Genomic DNA, 15,487 nt, shown 5'->3' on the forward strand with positions numbered 1-15,487 from the left:
AGAAATTTTCCACGTTGATTGAGACCCATTGTTAAAGATGTTGATTAGACATGGATTGTCGCTTTTAATCAAAATCTGTGATATCTACATGTTAGCTCCCCGATGTATGGCTTTACGAATTGCTAAGGCTTCTACCACAATGGCATTGGCATCCTGATGTCCACAACCCTCCCCGAAAGCAATTTAAAAGCACCCCTCTGCATCTCTTGCAATACCCCCAAATCCATTTTTTATTTCTTTTGATGAAAGGTACAACCATCAACATTTATCTTTATCCATCTTGCTGGCGGTTCAATCCAATGAAAATACCTTGCACCTTGGATTTTGGGTTTGTCGATAAAATTCAAAATCTTCAAATGAAGAGAGTACCTACAAGGTGAGTGAAAATATTGGTGAATGATAGTTTATATCTAGAATTGATATTATATCGAATCATCAAATGACGGAAGGGCCAAACATCTCCAAATTATCTATTAGGGTTAGTTTTTTTAAAATCTTCAAATGAAAGAGAGTACCTACAATGTGAGTGAAAATACTGGTGAATGATAGTTTATATCTGGAATTGATATTATATCGAATCATCAAATGATGGAAGGGCCAAACATTTCCAAATTGTTGTTGTGTAAGTGCAAGACAAAAATATATGTTGGGGTGTTGCATTTGTTGAGCCACAAAACACGCATAATGGTGAGACGTTACATCCTCTGTGAATCAATAAATTTGATGTTGGTAGCTTATTATATACTAATTTTCCATCCAAAATGAAGAATATGCTGTGGTGAAGGAATTGTCCATAATTGATGCCAAATTAAAGATGAAACATAGGGAATAGTTTGTGAAATACTTAAAACATTAGATTATAGTTGACAATGATTGGTGGAAACTTATAAGCGGTTTTGACTATGAATATCTCCGTTGTTGTGTGCTTTCAGATAACTCTATTAGGCTTTGATGTGGAAGAAAGTGGAACATTAAGAATTATAGTAGTGACTTGGGGCGGACCCAGGATTCAATATTTGGGGTGAAGAATGCCGAGCCCCGCCTGAAGAACTAATGCCTTTTGCCATACCATTATAAGGGAAAAATTTCTGCGGAAGCACACTAAATGCCAAATAGTAGGCTGAAATTTAAAGCATGATTTCAAATTTAAAAAGTCTAAAATAGACTTTTAATTTTTTTTGTTTGTTCGCCTATTGTTTGGCATCTATAAGACCAATTGAATTAAATTAATAATACAAAAAAATAAATAAATAAATAAATAAATAAATATATATATATATATAAATTGAGAAAGAGATAGAGTATCTAATTGAAGAGGCCAACTAATGAGGTTTCACACGTGGGAAGAGAAAGAGAAAAAACTGAAAAAATGAAGAAAATTTATATAAAAATTAAAAAAAATATGGAGATTAGTATTATTTTTGAAAAATCCAGGGGGTTTTACACTTTTACCTCCATCGTCCACCAGTCCTGTTTCCTGTTCCAATTAGTGCATCCCCTAATTTAAAACTTGGACTAATATCCACGATCTTCAGAGCCAGGCCACTCGCCCTAGATGTTTAATTTCTGCTTTCATAATAAATTTTAAAGTTCCAAAAAAAAAAGAAATAAAATTTAAATTTGAAATGAAATGCCTCACTGTGCACTTCGTGAGTTGGTGTGTCTACAGAACACGACAAGCTGCCTATCAAACTCATACCAGTCATACACAGAGGGCCCAGCTCCCCCTCTCTGTTAGCAAAAATAAAAATAATAATCATCATGATTCTCTCTCGCTCTCGTCTTTACACTTCTGACTTTAAATCTGTACAGACTCACCAGTCACCAGTAACTCGGATTCGTATTTCCTTAAATTTCCGCCATTAAAGAAAACGAAATAGTATTAACGCGGTGGGACTTCTCGTGATCTGCACTTCACCCTGTTGCTTTCCTCATTAACGTTCAACCTTTTCCTCGTGCCCTAATGTCCTAATCTAATCTTCCAGTTCCTTCTTTTTCTTCTTCCATCTGTTAAACCGACCTCTCTCCTGAACCATGAACACCATTTCATTTCAGCTAAAGATCTTCTCTAAAAAAGCTTCAAAGGTTTCATTTTGGAGACATCATGTATAGATTATAAATTCGATTTGGTAGCGGTCGGTCTGGAGTCTTTGCAGGTAAGGTTCTTGTTTTCTCTTCTGTTCTCTTAATCGGTATTGCTGGTTCTGGGTTCGTCTTCTTGCCTAATTGTACTGCTTGGACTCCTTTATATATTCTAGGCTTGCGTTTTAAGTGTCACTGGCTACGCTGTTTTTCGGTTCTTGTTTATCTCTTCGTCTTCCTTTTTACATTTTTCTGTCGAGTACTATTGGTTTAATCCTCAGTCTTGCGTGTATAGCCGTAAGGATTGTTTCCTTGACTCTGTAAAATTTCCGTATTCTTGACGAATCAGCAACGGAGTATGACCAAAAAAGGGGGATTTTTGTGCTTCATTTTGTTTTGAACTTTTAATCTGATTGGCGATCTGGGTTATGGTATTTGTGCAAATGTCACGTTTGACTCGATTAAGTCTTGGTGCCCTAATAAATACGGATCAAATTGGTGGAGTATCTTAAGTGATCAATAATAATTTCGTGTTAGTTTTTTTTGTAATTCAATATCCATATATAAGTTGCTAGCATTACTGTTTGAAAGAGGGTTTCTTTGTTGCATTCTGTTTAACTGAACCTTGGTGATCATGCCAGGACTATAATGCTGGATCTTCCATCGAGTATTACAAATTTTATTGACTCTTCATATTCGGGGTTCAGTATGATTGAAGTAATTAAAAAGGAAGTTGTGTCGTACTCCTTGATATTTATGCTCTTTCCACCCCAATCGGTTTCTTCAGAATCAGGCTAGTATGAACTTAAGATGCCATATTCCACCTTTCGTTCATCACTATTTGACTTGACTCGGTAGTATAGGCTGCCCAGAAAAATGGCATCATTATGTGGTCCCCATGAAATTGTTGAGGATTTAGATCAATGCTCTAAAGGAACTAACACACGGAGTGCTGAGTCAAGAAAGGATGATAAAGCGGGAAAACACCCTATCCTGCAAAATGGGCGTAATTATTCTATTGAGAATGATCTTAATGAGATTTTCCAGGCAATTGATCTCAGAACATCAACCAGAGCTTTGGGTCAATTACACCAAAGAGATACAGGACAATTTCAGAAGAATGCTTTGAAGAAGCCGGTTAGAGCTGGGGCATCCCAAGGATCGGGAGTTGGGATATCTGAGTCTGTGACTTTGAAGCAGGCATTAAGGGGTTTGTGCATATCACAGAAATTAGAGATGGCGGCAATGAAGCGGTTATCAAAACCAGCATCTGTGGTTTCAGAAGCTGGAACCATAAAGAGGCTGTACAGAGCAGTGGTAGTTGAGGCAAGTGAATCTGGTCGTCCATTAGATGAAAGTAAAGGGAGTGTTGTAGAAATTTCTTTTGTGCCAGAAGATAGCTCATCGAATTCCTCTGAGAAGACACCAGAATTCCGACAAGTTCACAAGGCAAAAGTATTGAGCCATAATGCTCAGTCTTCCCCACAATTTGCTGTTAAAACCAAAAACAAAGTTCAAGCACTGCCACAAGATGAAATTGTTCCTGCATCAACAGATGGGTCTGAAACATCAAATATAGAACCAGTTTCAAAATGGAAGTCTAAGTCTGCTCACTCAACATCTGGCTCTAGTGCTGGTGGAGAAGTATTAGAAGTAGGTGAAATAGTTCCCGCCGCAACAGAAGTTGGGAGAAAAAATTCAACACAGGATCTGTGGAAGAGAGGCAAGCTACATCCTGTACATTCATTGCCCAGCTCTAGAGATGGTAGTAAAATAAGCAAGTCTGCTGGCACTAATATGCATCTAGCCAAGCCTGTCTTCAGAAACAAAAGCTTTGTTAAGAAGAAAGGGAAGCAAGATTTGACTTCTGCCACCAGCAGTTCTTGTATGAGCAATAAAATTGTCAGTGGCTTGAGTCCAATTACAAGCAAATCAGTTAGCCAGACTGACAATTGCACTGAAAGTAATTCGTGGAAAGAACCTGTTTCTCCAGCATCAATCAGTACAAGCCAAAGTGTTGAAGTCAGTTCAAAGAATACAGATTATGGTTTGAGTAAGCCAAGTTGCACTTTGAATAAGTGTGACAGTGAGGGAGCTGTTGGGACAAAAGTTACGGTGGCCTCGGGATCAAAAGAGAAGGGAGATTTCTCACAGAGCTCTAAAAGTAGCAATGGTGAGTACAGTAGTAGCACAAGTATTAGTGAGGAGAGCACTTTAAGTGGGTCTAGCTGTGGCAATAGACCGCACATGTCAAAAGACATGAGGTGGGAAGCGATCCACCATGTCCAGATGCAGCATGGAAGATTAGGGATGAGGCACTTCAGGCTGCATAAGCGCCTTGGTTCTGGAGACATTGGAACTGTTTATCTTGCTGAGCTAATGGGTACAAACTGCCTATTTGCTTTGAAAGTTATGGATAATAAGTTTTTGGCGAGCAGAAAGAAGATGCCAAGGGCCCAAACGGAAAGAGAAATATTGCAAATGCTGGATCATCCTTTTCTCCCTACACTATACGCTCATTTTACGACAGAGAAGCTTTCCTGCTTGGTTATGGATTATTGTCCAGGTGGAGATCTGCATGTCCTCCGGCAAAAGCAACCAGGCAGGAGTTTCCTTGAACAAGCAGCAAGGTAGAAATGTTTACTGAAGCTCTGCTTTTGTTAGTCTATGCAATTGATTTTGAGTGCCGACAGTTGAGTTGGCCATGCATTGGATGCATATTTAATTATTAGTGCATTTGTGCATATATTCTGTGAGTGATACTCTCATGCAGGTGGTTTATGATTTATGAATTATATGGTGCTCTTAGATTTCTCCTTATCATGTCAATGAAGTTACATGTGCTTCAGGGCTAGAAATTTTACTCGTAGTACTTAAGCTCTGCAACTCCCCAATCCCAGAAATAAAAAACTAACATTTGTTTCTTAAGTCAACGAACATTTAAGAATTTATCCTTTTTGAATTTTCTGTTGGGTAGGGAACAATTAATTCTCTTGGAGATTAACTGGGTAATCTAGATAGGCCAGCATTCAAAATTTAGTTTTAATTGATGCTTCAATGAGCTACAGGCTTTACACTAGAACCGACAGATTTAGAGTTTATTGATTGAGTGATAGTAGATGGTTTATGGCTACAGAATGAAAAGGATGTATCCAGTGCACAATGCTGCCACCGCTGCTGGGTCTGGGGAGGGTCATAATGGATGCAGCCTTCTCTGCTTCATTGAGAGGTTGTTTCCACACTCAAAGCCCCAACTGCTAGATCTCAGTGGACCAACCTTACTGTTTTGCCAAAGTCTGCATTCTAGGATTTATGACAACAGATTGTCGCAAAACAAATCCTGGTTGTTGCGCATGTCTAGGTTTAGAAATAGAGCCAAAATTCATTAAGTCAGCATTTCAGAAGCAGGGGTGGAAATTGAGATATAGTTGCAAAATTATGCATGAAAATGGATTTTTTTTTTGGGGGGGGGGGGGGGGGGGAAGGTGTGGGGAAGGGAGGAAAATGGATGAGGGTTTAAGACTATAAGTAGAGCTCCACTGCTTGTATGAAGTTGGATGTGAAATAGAAGTTGCATTAATTGATTATCCCTGAGGATGAGGTAGCTTGTAAATAAGAACAGCAATGTTTATTCATCCCCATCGAAGTGAGTTTTATTAGTAAAAGCAATTACTTTTGGGCTGCAACTTCCTTTTCTGAATACTGAAAAAATAAAAAAAGTTGTATTGCCACTACCCACTGAAGTAAAACAGTTGGAATTGTCTTGAGCACATGTTGTTTTAACTGCGTTAGAATTTTAAGAAATGCTGACATCCATAACGCTGCCCTTTGTATCCTTCGCATTGCTCTGGTGTGAGGTACTAGGATGTGAATCTAGCTAGTTCAATGCAACTTTTCTTTGTAGATGCGAAATGATGATATTTCTGTTGTGCAATGTGATTGTTTTATTTTGTTAATCCTGGGAGGAAGAAATATTTCTTTTTAAGATGGATTGGTAGATCTTCCTCTATATCAATGATCACTGTTTTGTACTGTCCCTTTCTTGCTGGCATCTTTAAATGGTACTTGTTGCATAATTAGTCATCCACAACTAACTCTAGTCTTGTTTCTTGGATTATTTTCATGCCATCACTTGTGCAGGTTTTATGCGGCTGAGGTCCTTTTAGCCTTGGAGTATCTGCATATGCTTGGGGTTATCTATCGAGACCTGAAACCAGAAAACATTCTGGTTCGAGAAGATGGCCACATCATGCTCACAGATTTTGATCTATCCCTCAGGTGCACTGTGAGCCCAACTATTCTTAAATCTTCGTCCATGGTGGACTCAGAGAAAAAGTTAACGGGTCCATGTTCAGAATCTAGTTGTATTCACCCCTTCTGCATGCAACCATCCTGGGTCCCCGTATCATGCTTTACACCTAGGCTTATTGCTTCCACAAACAAAACCAAGAGGCTAAATTCAGACATGGTTGCCCAGGTACGTCCACTGCCACAGCTTGTGGCAGAGCCAACCAGTGCACGATCTAATTCTTTTGTTGGAACCCACGAGTATTTGGCTCCTGAGATCATCAAAGGGGAGGGTCACGGGAGTGCTGTGGATTGGTGGACGTTTGGAATCTTTCTGTATGAACTTTTGTTTGGCAAAACACCCTTCAAGGGTTCGGGGAATGAGGAAACCTTGGCTAATGTGGTGTTACAGGGTCTCAGGTTTCCTGAAAGCCCAATGGTCAGCTTGCAGGCAAAAGATCTGATCAGAGGATTGTTAGTGAAGGAGCCAGAGAACAGGTTGGGATCCACGAAGGGGGCCGCTGAAATCAAGCAGCACTCTTTCTTTGAGGGCCTGAACTGGGCACTTGTACGATGTGCAATCCCTCCAGAGCTGCCGAGGTTCACAGATCTTGCAGTGGAGTTGTATAAAAAGGAGAGCAAATGTTTGGAGTATAGCGAGGAGCATCTGGAGTTTGAGTTGTTCTAGCAAAGTTTTCTACAATGAGAAGCTGGTTTTCTTGGCTCTGTAAAGCAGATACTCCAATTATATTGTTCCTTATAAACTGAAAATGTGAGCTGTAATTGTAAAAGTAGATGTTTAAGTTGCCGGTAAGTTTGTTTGTGAGATAATATGAAAGGTGAAGGGAATGGAGTCATTTTTCCTCTGTAACGTGTAATATTCTAGCTGCATCTCAGCTTTCTGGTGTCGCTGCGTAGACGTGTTGGTATGGCCTTGGGTGAGGTCCCCATATTGGATGAGCTTGCAGACCAATTTGTGATTCCACGAATCAAACTGTCAGAGCCCAGAATTTTTTTATCTTTTTTTATTTTTCTGGCGTCTTAAAGAGAGAAGGGTATCGTTGGGGCTCCTTTGAATTTTTTTTTTTGGCCAAACTCAGTTACCAGCCTGAGTAGGCCTGATTTTTTTTTTGGTTTCCCATTTCTGTATCTAAAACACGAGTGTCAATCATCTCTTGGGGGAGCATTTTGTGTTATGTAAACTGCTACAACGACAAATTATGTGCATTTCATAAGTAAAAAATAATAGAATGTTAAAAAATAAATTTTATCACTAATCTTATGGGATTTAGGTCAACAGTTGGGGGAGCAGGCGATCTCCAAAAACAAACACGTATGCCCTTAGATAGAGACATAATTTTTTTGTGGTTTAAATTTTTATATTTGTTATGGATTCAGGTGGTTGGCTTTTTTCTTTTTTTCTTTCTTTGGGGTAAGAGGTTCAAGAGTTGTTTCTTTGATATTGGGGTTGTTGGGTATTAGGTGCGAAGATTGAGACTTCTTGGCTCTTGCCAGCTGGATGTTGGGTTTTGGAAGAGAAGAGTGGTCCCAGAACACATGTTAGTGCGGATGTGAGGAAAACAAACATAATACCTCACCAAAACTGAATTTATTTTCGATCCGGAAATCTTAGGGAACTATTCGGAATGATTGGATGAGTTAGTTTATTTGTTCGGTCAAAGAGCAGGTAAGAGCTTAGCCTCCCAGCTTAATTTGCAGTTCTCAAGTCGAGAATCTATTCTCAATCAATCGACAGAGAGATAATTGCATAGGAATATGCATAAATCTTTTGTAGGAGGAAGAATGGGAGTATTACATAAAAGTTGGAGCTTTAACATTTGTAATGCCAAACAAATGAACCGCAACTCAAGCCACCAAGAGATCCAAGCCTAAGGAGTGCAGAAATTGTTTGTAGAATGATTGTATGGAAAGAATATATAGAAGAAAGAAGAAGAAGAAAGATTAACCCTAGGGAAAAATCTTCTGCTAGAATTAATCGTGATTTTTATTTGGGTAAAGGTTGAGAACTTTACTTAATCAATGGAAAAAATGCGGATTCGAGAGAATAAATCGTATTATTTGGATTCGCAGAATAATTCATAAAATTAAATGACTATGATGTAGTGAAATTTTGAGTTAAAATTTTACATTGAAACAAATGGAATCTTTAAGGAAAATAAACCCATCTATAACCTACCAAGTGCTTTTGTTTCGAGAAACCCAAAAACACTTTTTTAGACATTTGGGAAAATTTGCTCTTGGAAGTACAGACACCATCAACAGTGTTGTAGCAGAATGTCGGATTTTAGTAATACTCCTTCCTAAACTCTTTCATTTAAAGCTAGTTCATGACAACTTTTGCTTCGAGAAACAAAGCAACAACAATTTGTTGTCGTGTCAAAACTGCTTCTTGATTCTTGAAAGAGAAATTCTCTTTCAATGTGTTTCAAAAGTCATGTGAAAGTTCATACAAAACAGTTCTATTAAATGGTTTTTGGCTGATTTTCTTGTTTTGTTTTTCCAATCAAGAAACACCAAAAATTATTTTTCATCAGCACTCATAGGCCTTAAGGTTTTTTTTTTCCTACAAATTATCGAAGAAGAGTCTAACATGTATTCAGAGCACAAGGATATTCCCACCAATGCAGAGGTAGCTTTGCCTATTTTTTCCAGTAGAATAACCATTTGATAACCATTATCAAATTCTAACTCTATGACCACTTGACCAGAGTGGCTGATGACCGATGTTCCATCTTCTTGAAAAGAACCTTTGGCCGGGTAGATAAGACTCAAATGAAAAAAAAAAAATAAAAAATCCTATAAGAATATTTGCTTTAATATAAATTGTGTTAAGCACCACTCTCTTCCCCACCACAGTGAAGAGCACCAAAAATTCCTTATATGAGTGCTCCATGGATATAAAAGTCAAACCTTGGATTTGATGCTTTCTTAGGCAATAATCCCTTGCCAAGGTTTGCCAACTACAAAGTCTTAGTTAATACATTATTTGTAATCTCTACTAGAATATCGTGCACTGTGAATACTATGATGCACTGATGATGAGCTTGAGGCAGCTTGAACTTGTTTTAATGGATGTATTAATATCGGACTTTGATAATCAAGTATATATTCATCAAACAGGAAAAATATTTCCCAATGCGGGCATCAAAGAGGATTAACCCCAACAAAATTCATAGGGTGGAATGCTTTAGAAACACTTGCTTATTCTGTATAAATTCAAATCAACAATTATAAACAGACTTTCATTACATGACCTGTGGATCCAAAATATAGCTGTTCTCATTCAAGATGCTGTCCAGCAACGATTCACAAGCATCTTCAAGTATATCCAAAACCTGCCAGATAAGGGCTCTTGTATTAGTAAATGACTTAGTATGGTTAGAGGTAGCAATTGTGAAAAATTGAAAGAGTATTTGTTGGGAAATGAAATTGCCATCAAAATTCAACATTACCTTATCAAATTTCAAATGTAACTGTGACTTGCTCAACCTCTATCTACTGGCTGTTACAATGACAGTTTTTGAGAGTAGCAAAATCTATGTCTTGTAAATGTTAAATCCAAGTGATAAAATCACTCACCTTTTGAGGAAGGGTGTGGATTCCTCCCAGATTTCTTCACATTTACACTTATCTTACAATCAGCTCTATTCAAACTGCACTATATACAAGTTTTGAATTATGCACGTATTTCCTCATCACTTCTTCTAAAGTCATTTTGTGTTTACCCAGCTTTTTTTGACTTTAATCTCAATCAAATCACTCCTCCAGACTGGAACATCTAGAGTTTTCGTTCTACAGACTGTGCCGCTTCATGAAGACGTTTTTGCAGCTTATAATGTATTGGAGCTACTCCAATCAGCTCCTGTTTGCCCATCCCTAATTTATCCTTACTGATGTTGCACTTTTTTTTGTGTGGGTATGAAACTCATCCATTCAAAGGAAAAATGTGAGTTACACGTGGGGAACAGCCAATGGCTCGTTCAACTACGGAGTGGCAATAGGCCAAGTAGTCGCACACAAACACAACAAGGTCGCCTTTGCTAGATTATCAGCCACAGAGTTGGCTAATCTAGGAACATAAGAAAAAAATACAAGAATTGAACTTTGAGGTGAGGCAGCAGATGTCATAGATTAGTGGTTGGGCATTAAGAGGGGGAACTTTCCCTTCATCATGTAAGAAGGAAATGATTGAGCTCACTGTAGTCAGATTCCACTTCTAGGAGTTCAAGTCTCCACTCTAGCACCCCCTTCAAGCCTTCCCTCACTGCCATAGCCTCCCCTTCAAGCACATCTCCAAATATAATGGGTATTGATCTAGCTACTTCAATATGACCTTCATCATTCCTTAGAATAAATCCCACACCTGACACACCTGTAGCTTTAACCTTTGCGGCATCCACATTTAGTTTAAGCCATCCTGTTTGTGGTGGAATCCAAGACACTCTTCGCTGAAATTGAGGCTGGTTATGCTTACTTTTCTTTGGTGGCAGCTTGCTATCCATGAATTCTTGTGCATAGTGGATTGCTCTCTCCATCACATCCCGGGGCTGAAAGGTACCCTTATGAAACAATCTTTCATTTCTTGTCAACCATAGTGTCCACATAATGAAAGAGGCAAGGCATTCAAGCTGTTTACCTTGAGCCTTATCCACCGCATAAAATTCTTTCCATTGTAGAATCCAGTCTGAAATGCTCATATTCATGTTATAGCCAAAAGTGACAGAGAGAGGGCTACCAAACCATGTGGCTTTAGCAAAAGGACAGTGAAGGAGGACATGCTCGACTGCCTCAACTGGCCCACCACAACAAGAGCAAGAAGGATCGACTTGTATTTGTGTTTTTTGGAGCCCCTTCCCACAAGCAATTCCATTTGCTACAGCTCGCCATAAGAAGTTCTTGATTTTTGGTAAGGTATAGCAACTCCATACCTTCTTCCATACTTCTCTTGAGACCCTACTCTAAGTATCCACCCTAGACGAAGATGGATGAAGTCTATCCTCTTCATCTTGCAGGTTCATAAGGAGGTGATAAGCTGATCTGATTGAGAACATACTTCTTTTGTCTACAGCCCATACTAAGTTGTCCTCATGAGGAAAGATGGATAGGTTTATGCGAAGCACTGTTGCTGCAACAGTAGGTTCAAAAATCTGCTCCACCAAATCCCTCTTCCATCTTCTCTGATTCTCTCTACCGGGTTTATAAGTTCCTCCACTTTGTGAACATTCAGCCCCAATTGGTTGAAAGGCTTCATAGGCAAGTTTCTGCTAATTCCTGGGATCCAGTGAGCAGCCCATATGTCCACCTTATCACCATTTCCAACCCTCCATTGTAACCCTTCAAGGATACTTCGCCAACCCCACGAAGGATTATGACCTTCCCTTGCTTCCTAAAAAGATGTATGGGGGTAATAGATTGCTTTCATAATCCGTCCAAAAAATGAGTCGAGTTCATTAAAAAGCCTCCATGCAGCCTTTGAAAGCAATGCTCTATTGTGAAGGAGAGGGTCTCGCAAACCTAGGCCTCCATCTTCTTTTGAGTGTGTGAGTTTCTTCCAAGACAACCAGTGAATAAACTTCTTATCTTCGCAGCCCCCCCAAAAAAAATTTAGCTGCCATCTTCTGGGTCTTCTTATGGTGACACTTGGGTAGCTTGAAATGTTGGCTTGCATAATTAGTAGATGGGAGAGCAAAGGACTTAAGAAGGATTTCCTTACCAGAACTAGAGAGCAATTTCTGAGCCCAACCACTGATTTTTCCTACTAATTTGTCATTCATATCATGAAAAATTTCGGTTTTCTTTCCTCCAATCACTACCGGCAAACCCAAGTATTTTGATGGCCCATCTCCATAAGGTAATTTCAGCACTCTTTAAAACCAACCTTGAGACTTGATGGAGTATTTGGGCTAAAACAAATAAAGGATTTTCTATTGTTGATGTCTTGTCCACTAGCTTTACAGAACCTATCCAACACCATTTTAATATTATGCACTTCCTGCAGCCGTACTTCAGAAAAGACCAAGCAATCATCTGCAAATAGGAGGTGGGACAGCGGTTCACTTCTTCGCCGAATGCGAATCCCCTGTAATTCCCCTTGCATTTCTCCTCTCTTTAGAATTGCACTTAGTGCTAGTGTAGATAACAAATAGTGCCGGGGATAGCGGGTCACCTTGCCGAATTCTTCACGATGGTTTTACTGTGCATTTGATAGATCCATTCATGATAAGAGAGTAGCTCACTGATGTCACTGACGCCATAATAATCCCTACTAAATGATGATTAAATCCCATCTTCAGCATTGTTTTCTCCAAGAAGATCCATTCCATTCTATCATAGGCTCTCTTTAAATCAATCTTCAATGCCATCATCTTACCTTTCCCTTTTTTCCCTTTTTTTATGTAATGAAAGGCCTCATGAGCAAGGAATACATTATCATAAATCAACCTATCAGGGACAAAAGTTGATTGTTCTTCATCTATGAGATTTGGCAAGAAAGGCTTGATTCTTGTAGCAATCAACTTTGAGAGAATCTTATTCACCACACCACAGAGACTAATGGGTCTGTAGTGATCAATTCCTTCAGGACACGGGATCTTTGGAATAAGGCACACCAGAGTATTATTGATCTATTGTGGGATGGTACTTGTCAAGAAAGTGTTAGTAATAAAAGAACAGATATCATCCTTCACCAATTCCCAAAACCTCTGAAAAAATAGAGGTGGGAAACCATCCTCTCCGAGGGCTTTAAGTGGAGCCATAGCAAATAGGGCTGCTTTTATCTCCTCTCCAGGGCAAGCACATAAGGCCAAGTTGTCCTCCTCAAATACAGCTGGAGCAATACAGTCAAGGGCCTCAGTCATGGCTTCCTCATCAACTTGTTGGGATGTAAACAACTCCCTATAGTGATTTGCAAACAACTGATAGATCCTGCATTCATCAGAGCACCATTCCCCATTGTTCAATTTGACTCTCAGTATTCTATTATAGGCTCTTCTCTGTAGTGTTGATGCATGAAAAAAATTGAGTATTCCGATCACCTCCTTGCAGCCATTCTAACCTTGATTTCTGCCTCCAAAATTCCTCTTCACATGCCAGTGGTTCATCTAGTTTTCTAGATATCTCATCTTCTTGATGTTGGGTATACTCTGAGGCATTCATATCTTGAATGGCAGTTAATTGCCTCTTCAAAGCATTTATTGATGCCTATAGATGCCCAAAAGTGTATCCATTCCAATATAACAATCTTTCCTTACAGTTTGCAAGTTTGTTCAGAACTGGAAGAGAATTACTTGAGGGAGCAGATGTCCATCCTCCCCTAATAAACTTCTCGCATCTTGGATGTCGCAGCCACATAGAGTAAAAACGTAAGGGTTTTTCTCCCCTTAAGGATAGGCTGTCAATGTCAACCAAAAGCGGGTTATGATCTGACTTGTGAGCAGGTTGTGAGAACACCTGTGTTTCTGGGAAAGCAAGGATCCATTTGCTATTTGAAAAGACTCTGTCAATTCTAGATTTGATATTTCTAGTACCCTTTCTCTTATTATTCCATGTAAATTTGGGTCCTTGACATCCCAAGTCCACAAATCCACATTCTTCCACCACTTCCCTGAAAGCACAAATGTCCTTGCCTCCTTTATTGTTCCACTTTCACATCTTCATCTCAACATCCTCATCCTAGATATATTGCATTTATCAATATGATTGATGTTTCTTAACTCTCCAATATTTCACACCAGACATCCAATTACATAGCTCCTATCATTGAAGTCTATATGTAACGAAAACTCTTTTTCGCTAGGACTAGAAACCAACTTTTGTCTTTGTAACTAAGACAAGCATCAAATGTGCTAACACGCTTTTATGACATTATCTAGAGAGAACTATCATGGTGTGTAGCTCAATTCCGTTGCTTGTTTGAAGCTAGCAAGATAACTTGGCCACCATTAATTGGCACTTCATGGAACTATTAATACAACAACATCAAGCAATCTCACTCATTTTTACAGGTGAATATGATCTAATATGTCTACTATAATCATCTAAGTTGGCAATCCAGAAAAAAACTTTGATTTCTCAACTAGAATACAGAATTCAGGTCCAACTGATAAGGGAAGAGTAGTAAATTTACCTTCTCAAAACCTTGCTGTCCACCATAGTAAGGGTCTGGAACTTCAGTTTCATCATGTCTTTTACAATAGGAGCACATTAGCCTAACCTGCACATCCAATTTATAGAACCGGTAACAATCCCAACCTCTAGGAGGTTCATCTAGGATAAACACAAGTCAGAAGCTATGCAGAGCAGAGACCTTCTTATGGGCATCGGATGGTAGTGTCTCCTTGAGTTTCCACTTGTTAAAGGCTTCCAATATGTCATCTAGGGAAACAGCAGAAATCGCTCAATGTCGAATTCCAAAGAGAGCGAAACTCGACAATCAGGAAGAAAAAGGAAAACAAACCACGCATTACCATCGAAGGTATTATATGATAGAAATCGAATATAGATTGGTTCAATCTCTTACCTCTGTTCTGCTTGTCCATAGCGAGAATGAGATCGAAGTCTAGGAAATCAGATGGCCGTATAGGCCTCGATATGGAAGTTACCTCAAACCCTCGCCGTTTGGAAGCTGCTCTCATCCGTGGGTCAGCTGGGTTACCCTTTCCCCAAAAAAAAGAAAAAAAGGAAAACAGATTTTTAAGCGAACCAGAAACTTTTAAGTGCTAATAAAAATGGAGATGAAGCAGGAACAACACCTCATGGAAGTCAATTGTGCCGGCAGAATCGATTAAGAACTTGGATTCAAGCCCTCTTCTCATGACGATCTCCCTGAAGACGGCTTCAGCAGCGGGACTTCTGCAGATGTTGCCGAGGCAGACAAAGAGAACAGAGAAGGGTTTGGTTCCTGTCTCTGTTGATGAGTTAGAAGCCATTGCTGAGTCCAGAGGGCAAGTTCTAAAAGATGAACAGGACGGAAGGAGGAGACCCTCCTGATAGCCTGCCCTTTTATGTTATTGGGAGAGCAGGAATGAAGCAAAGCTACAGAGGCGAGGACAAATGTGCCGTTGGAAAGAAATGGAGTTTTAGACTTTTAGAACCACAG

At 39.3% G+C, this 15,487-nt stretch overlaps 2 protein-coding genes across 2 annotated transcripts; one reads left to right on the forward strand and one right to left on the reverse strand.

Annotated features, from left to right (window-relative positions):
- Nucleotides 1-1,789: 1,789 nt before the first annotated feature.
- On the forward strand, nt 1,790-7,386 carry LOC149027676 (serine/threonine-protein kinase KIPK2-like). Its single transcript, XM_089164786.1, has 3 exons — nt 1,790-2,156; nt 2,724-4,712; nt 6,223-7,386. The coding sequence occupies exons 2-3, from the start codon at nt 2,959-2,961 to the stop codon at nt 7,055-7,057; spliced, it is 2,589 nt and encodes an 862-aa protein (XP_089020912.1). The 5' UTR covers nt 1,790-2,156; nt 2,724-2,958; the 3' UTR covers nt 7,058-7,386.
- Nucleotides 7,387-9,356: 1,970 nt separating this feature from the next.
- On the reverse strand, nt 9,357-15,388 carry LOC149027677 (protein-tyrosine phosphatase). Its single transcript, XM_089164839.1, has 5 exons — nt 15,141-15,388; nt 14,909-15,044; nt 14,696-14,763; nt 14,516-14,602; nt 9,357-9,725 (listed from the first exon to the last, which is right to left on the reverse strand). The coding sequence occupies exons 1-5, from the start codon at nt 15,315-15,317 to the stop codon at nt 9,636-9,638; spliced, it is 558 nt and encodes a 185-aa protein (XP_089020965.1). The 5' UTR covers nt 15,318-15,388; the 3' UTR covers nt 9,357-9,635.
- Between the last annotated feature and the right edge of the window lie 99 nt (nt 15,389-15,487).

Source organism: Hakea prostrata, chromosome 1 (assembly GCF_041222555.1).
Source record: "Hakea prostrata isolate BN-2017 chromosome 1, UWA_Hpros_2, whole genome shotgun sequence".
Lineage (NCBI taxonomy): Eukaryota > Viridiplantae > Streptophyta > Magnoliopsida > Proteales > Proteaceae > Hakea > Hakea prostrata.

Bases quoted from the DNA above. Each gene is read 5' to 3' on its own strand.
- LOC149027676 (XM_089164786.1), top strand. From the start codon at position 2,959: ATGGCATCATTATGTGGTCCCCATGAAATTGTTGAGGATTTAGATCAA. The intron at 4,713-6,222 runs GTAGAAATGTTT...TCACTTGTGCAG, and splicing joins TTCCTTGAACAAGCAGCAAG to GTTTTATGCGGCTGAGGTCC.
- LOC149027677 (XM_089164839.1), bottom strand. From the start codon at position 15,317: ATGGCTTCTAACTCATCAACAGAGACAGGAACCAAACCCTTCTCTGTT. The intron at 15,045-15,140 runs GTGTTGTTCCTG...TTTTGGGGAAAG, and splicing joins GCACAATTGACTTCCATGAG to GGTAACCCAGCTGACCCACG. The intron at 14,764-14,908 runs GTAAGAGATTGA...CTGTTTCCCTAG, and splicing joins TATGGACAAGCAGAACAGAG to ATGACATATTGGAAGCCTTT.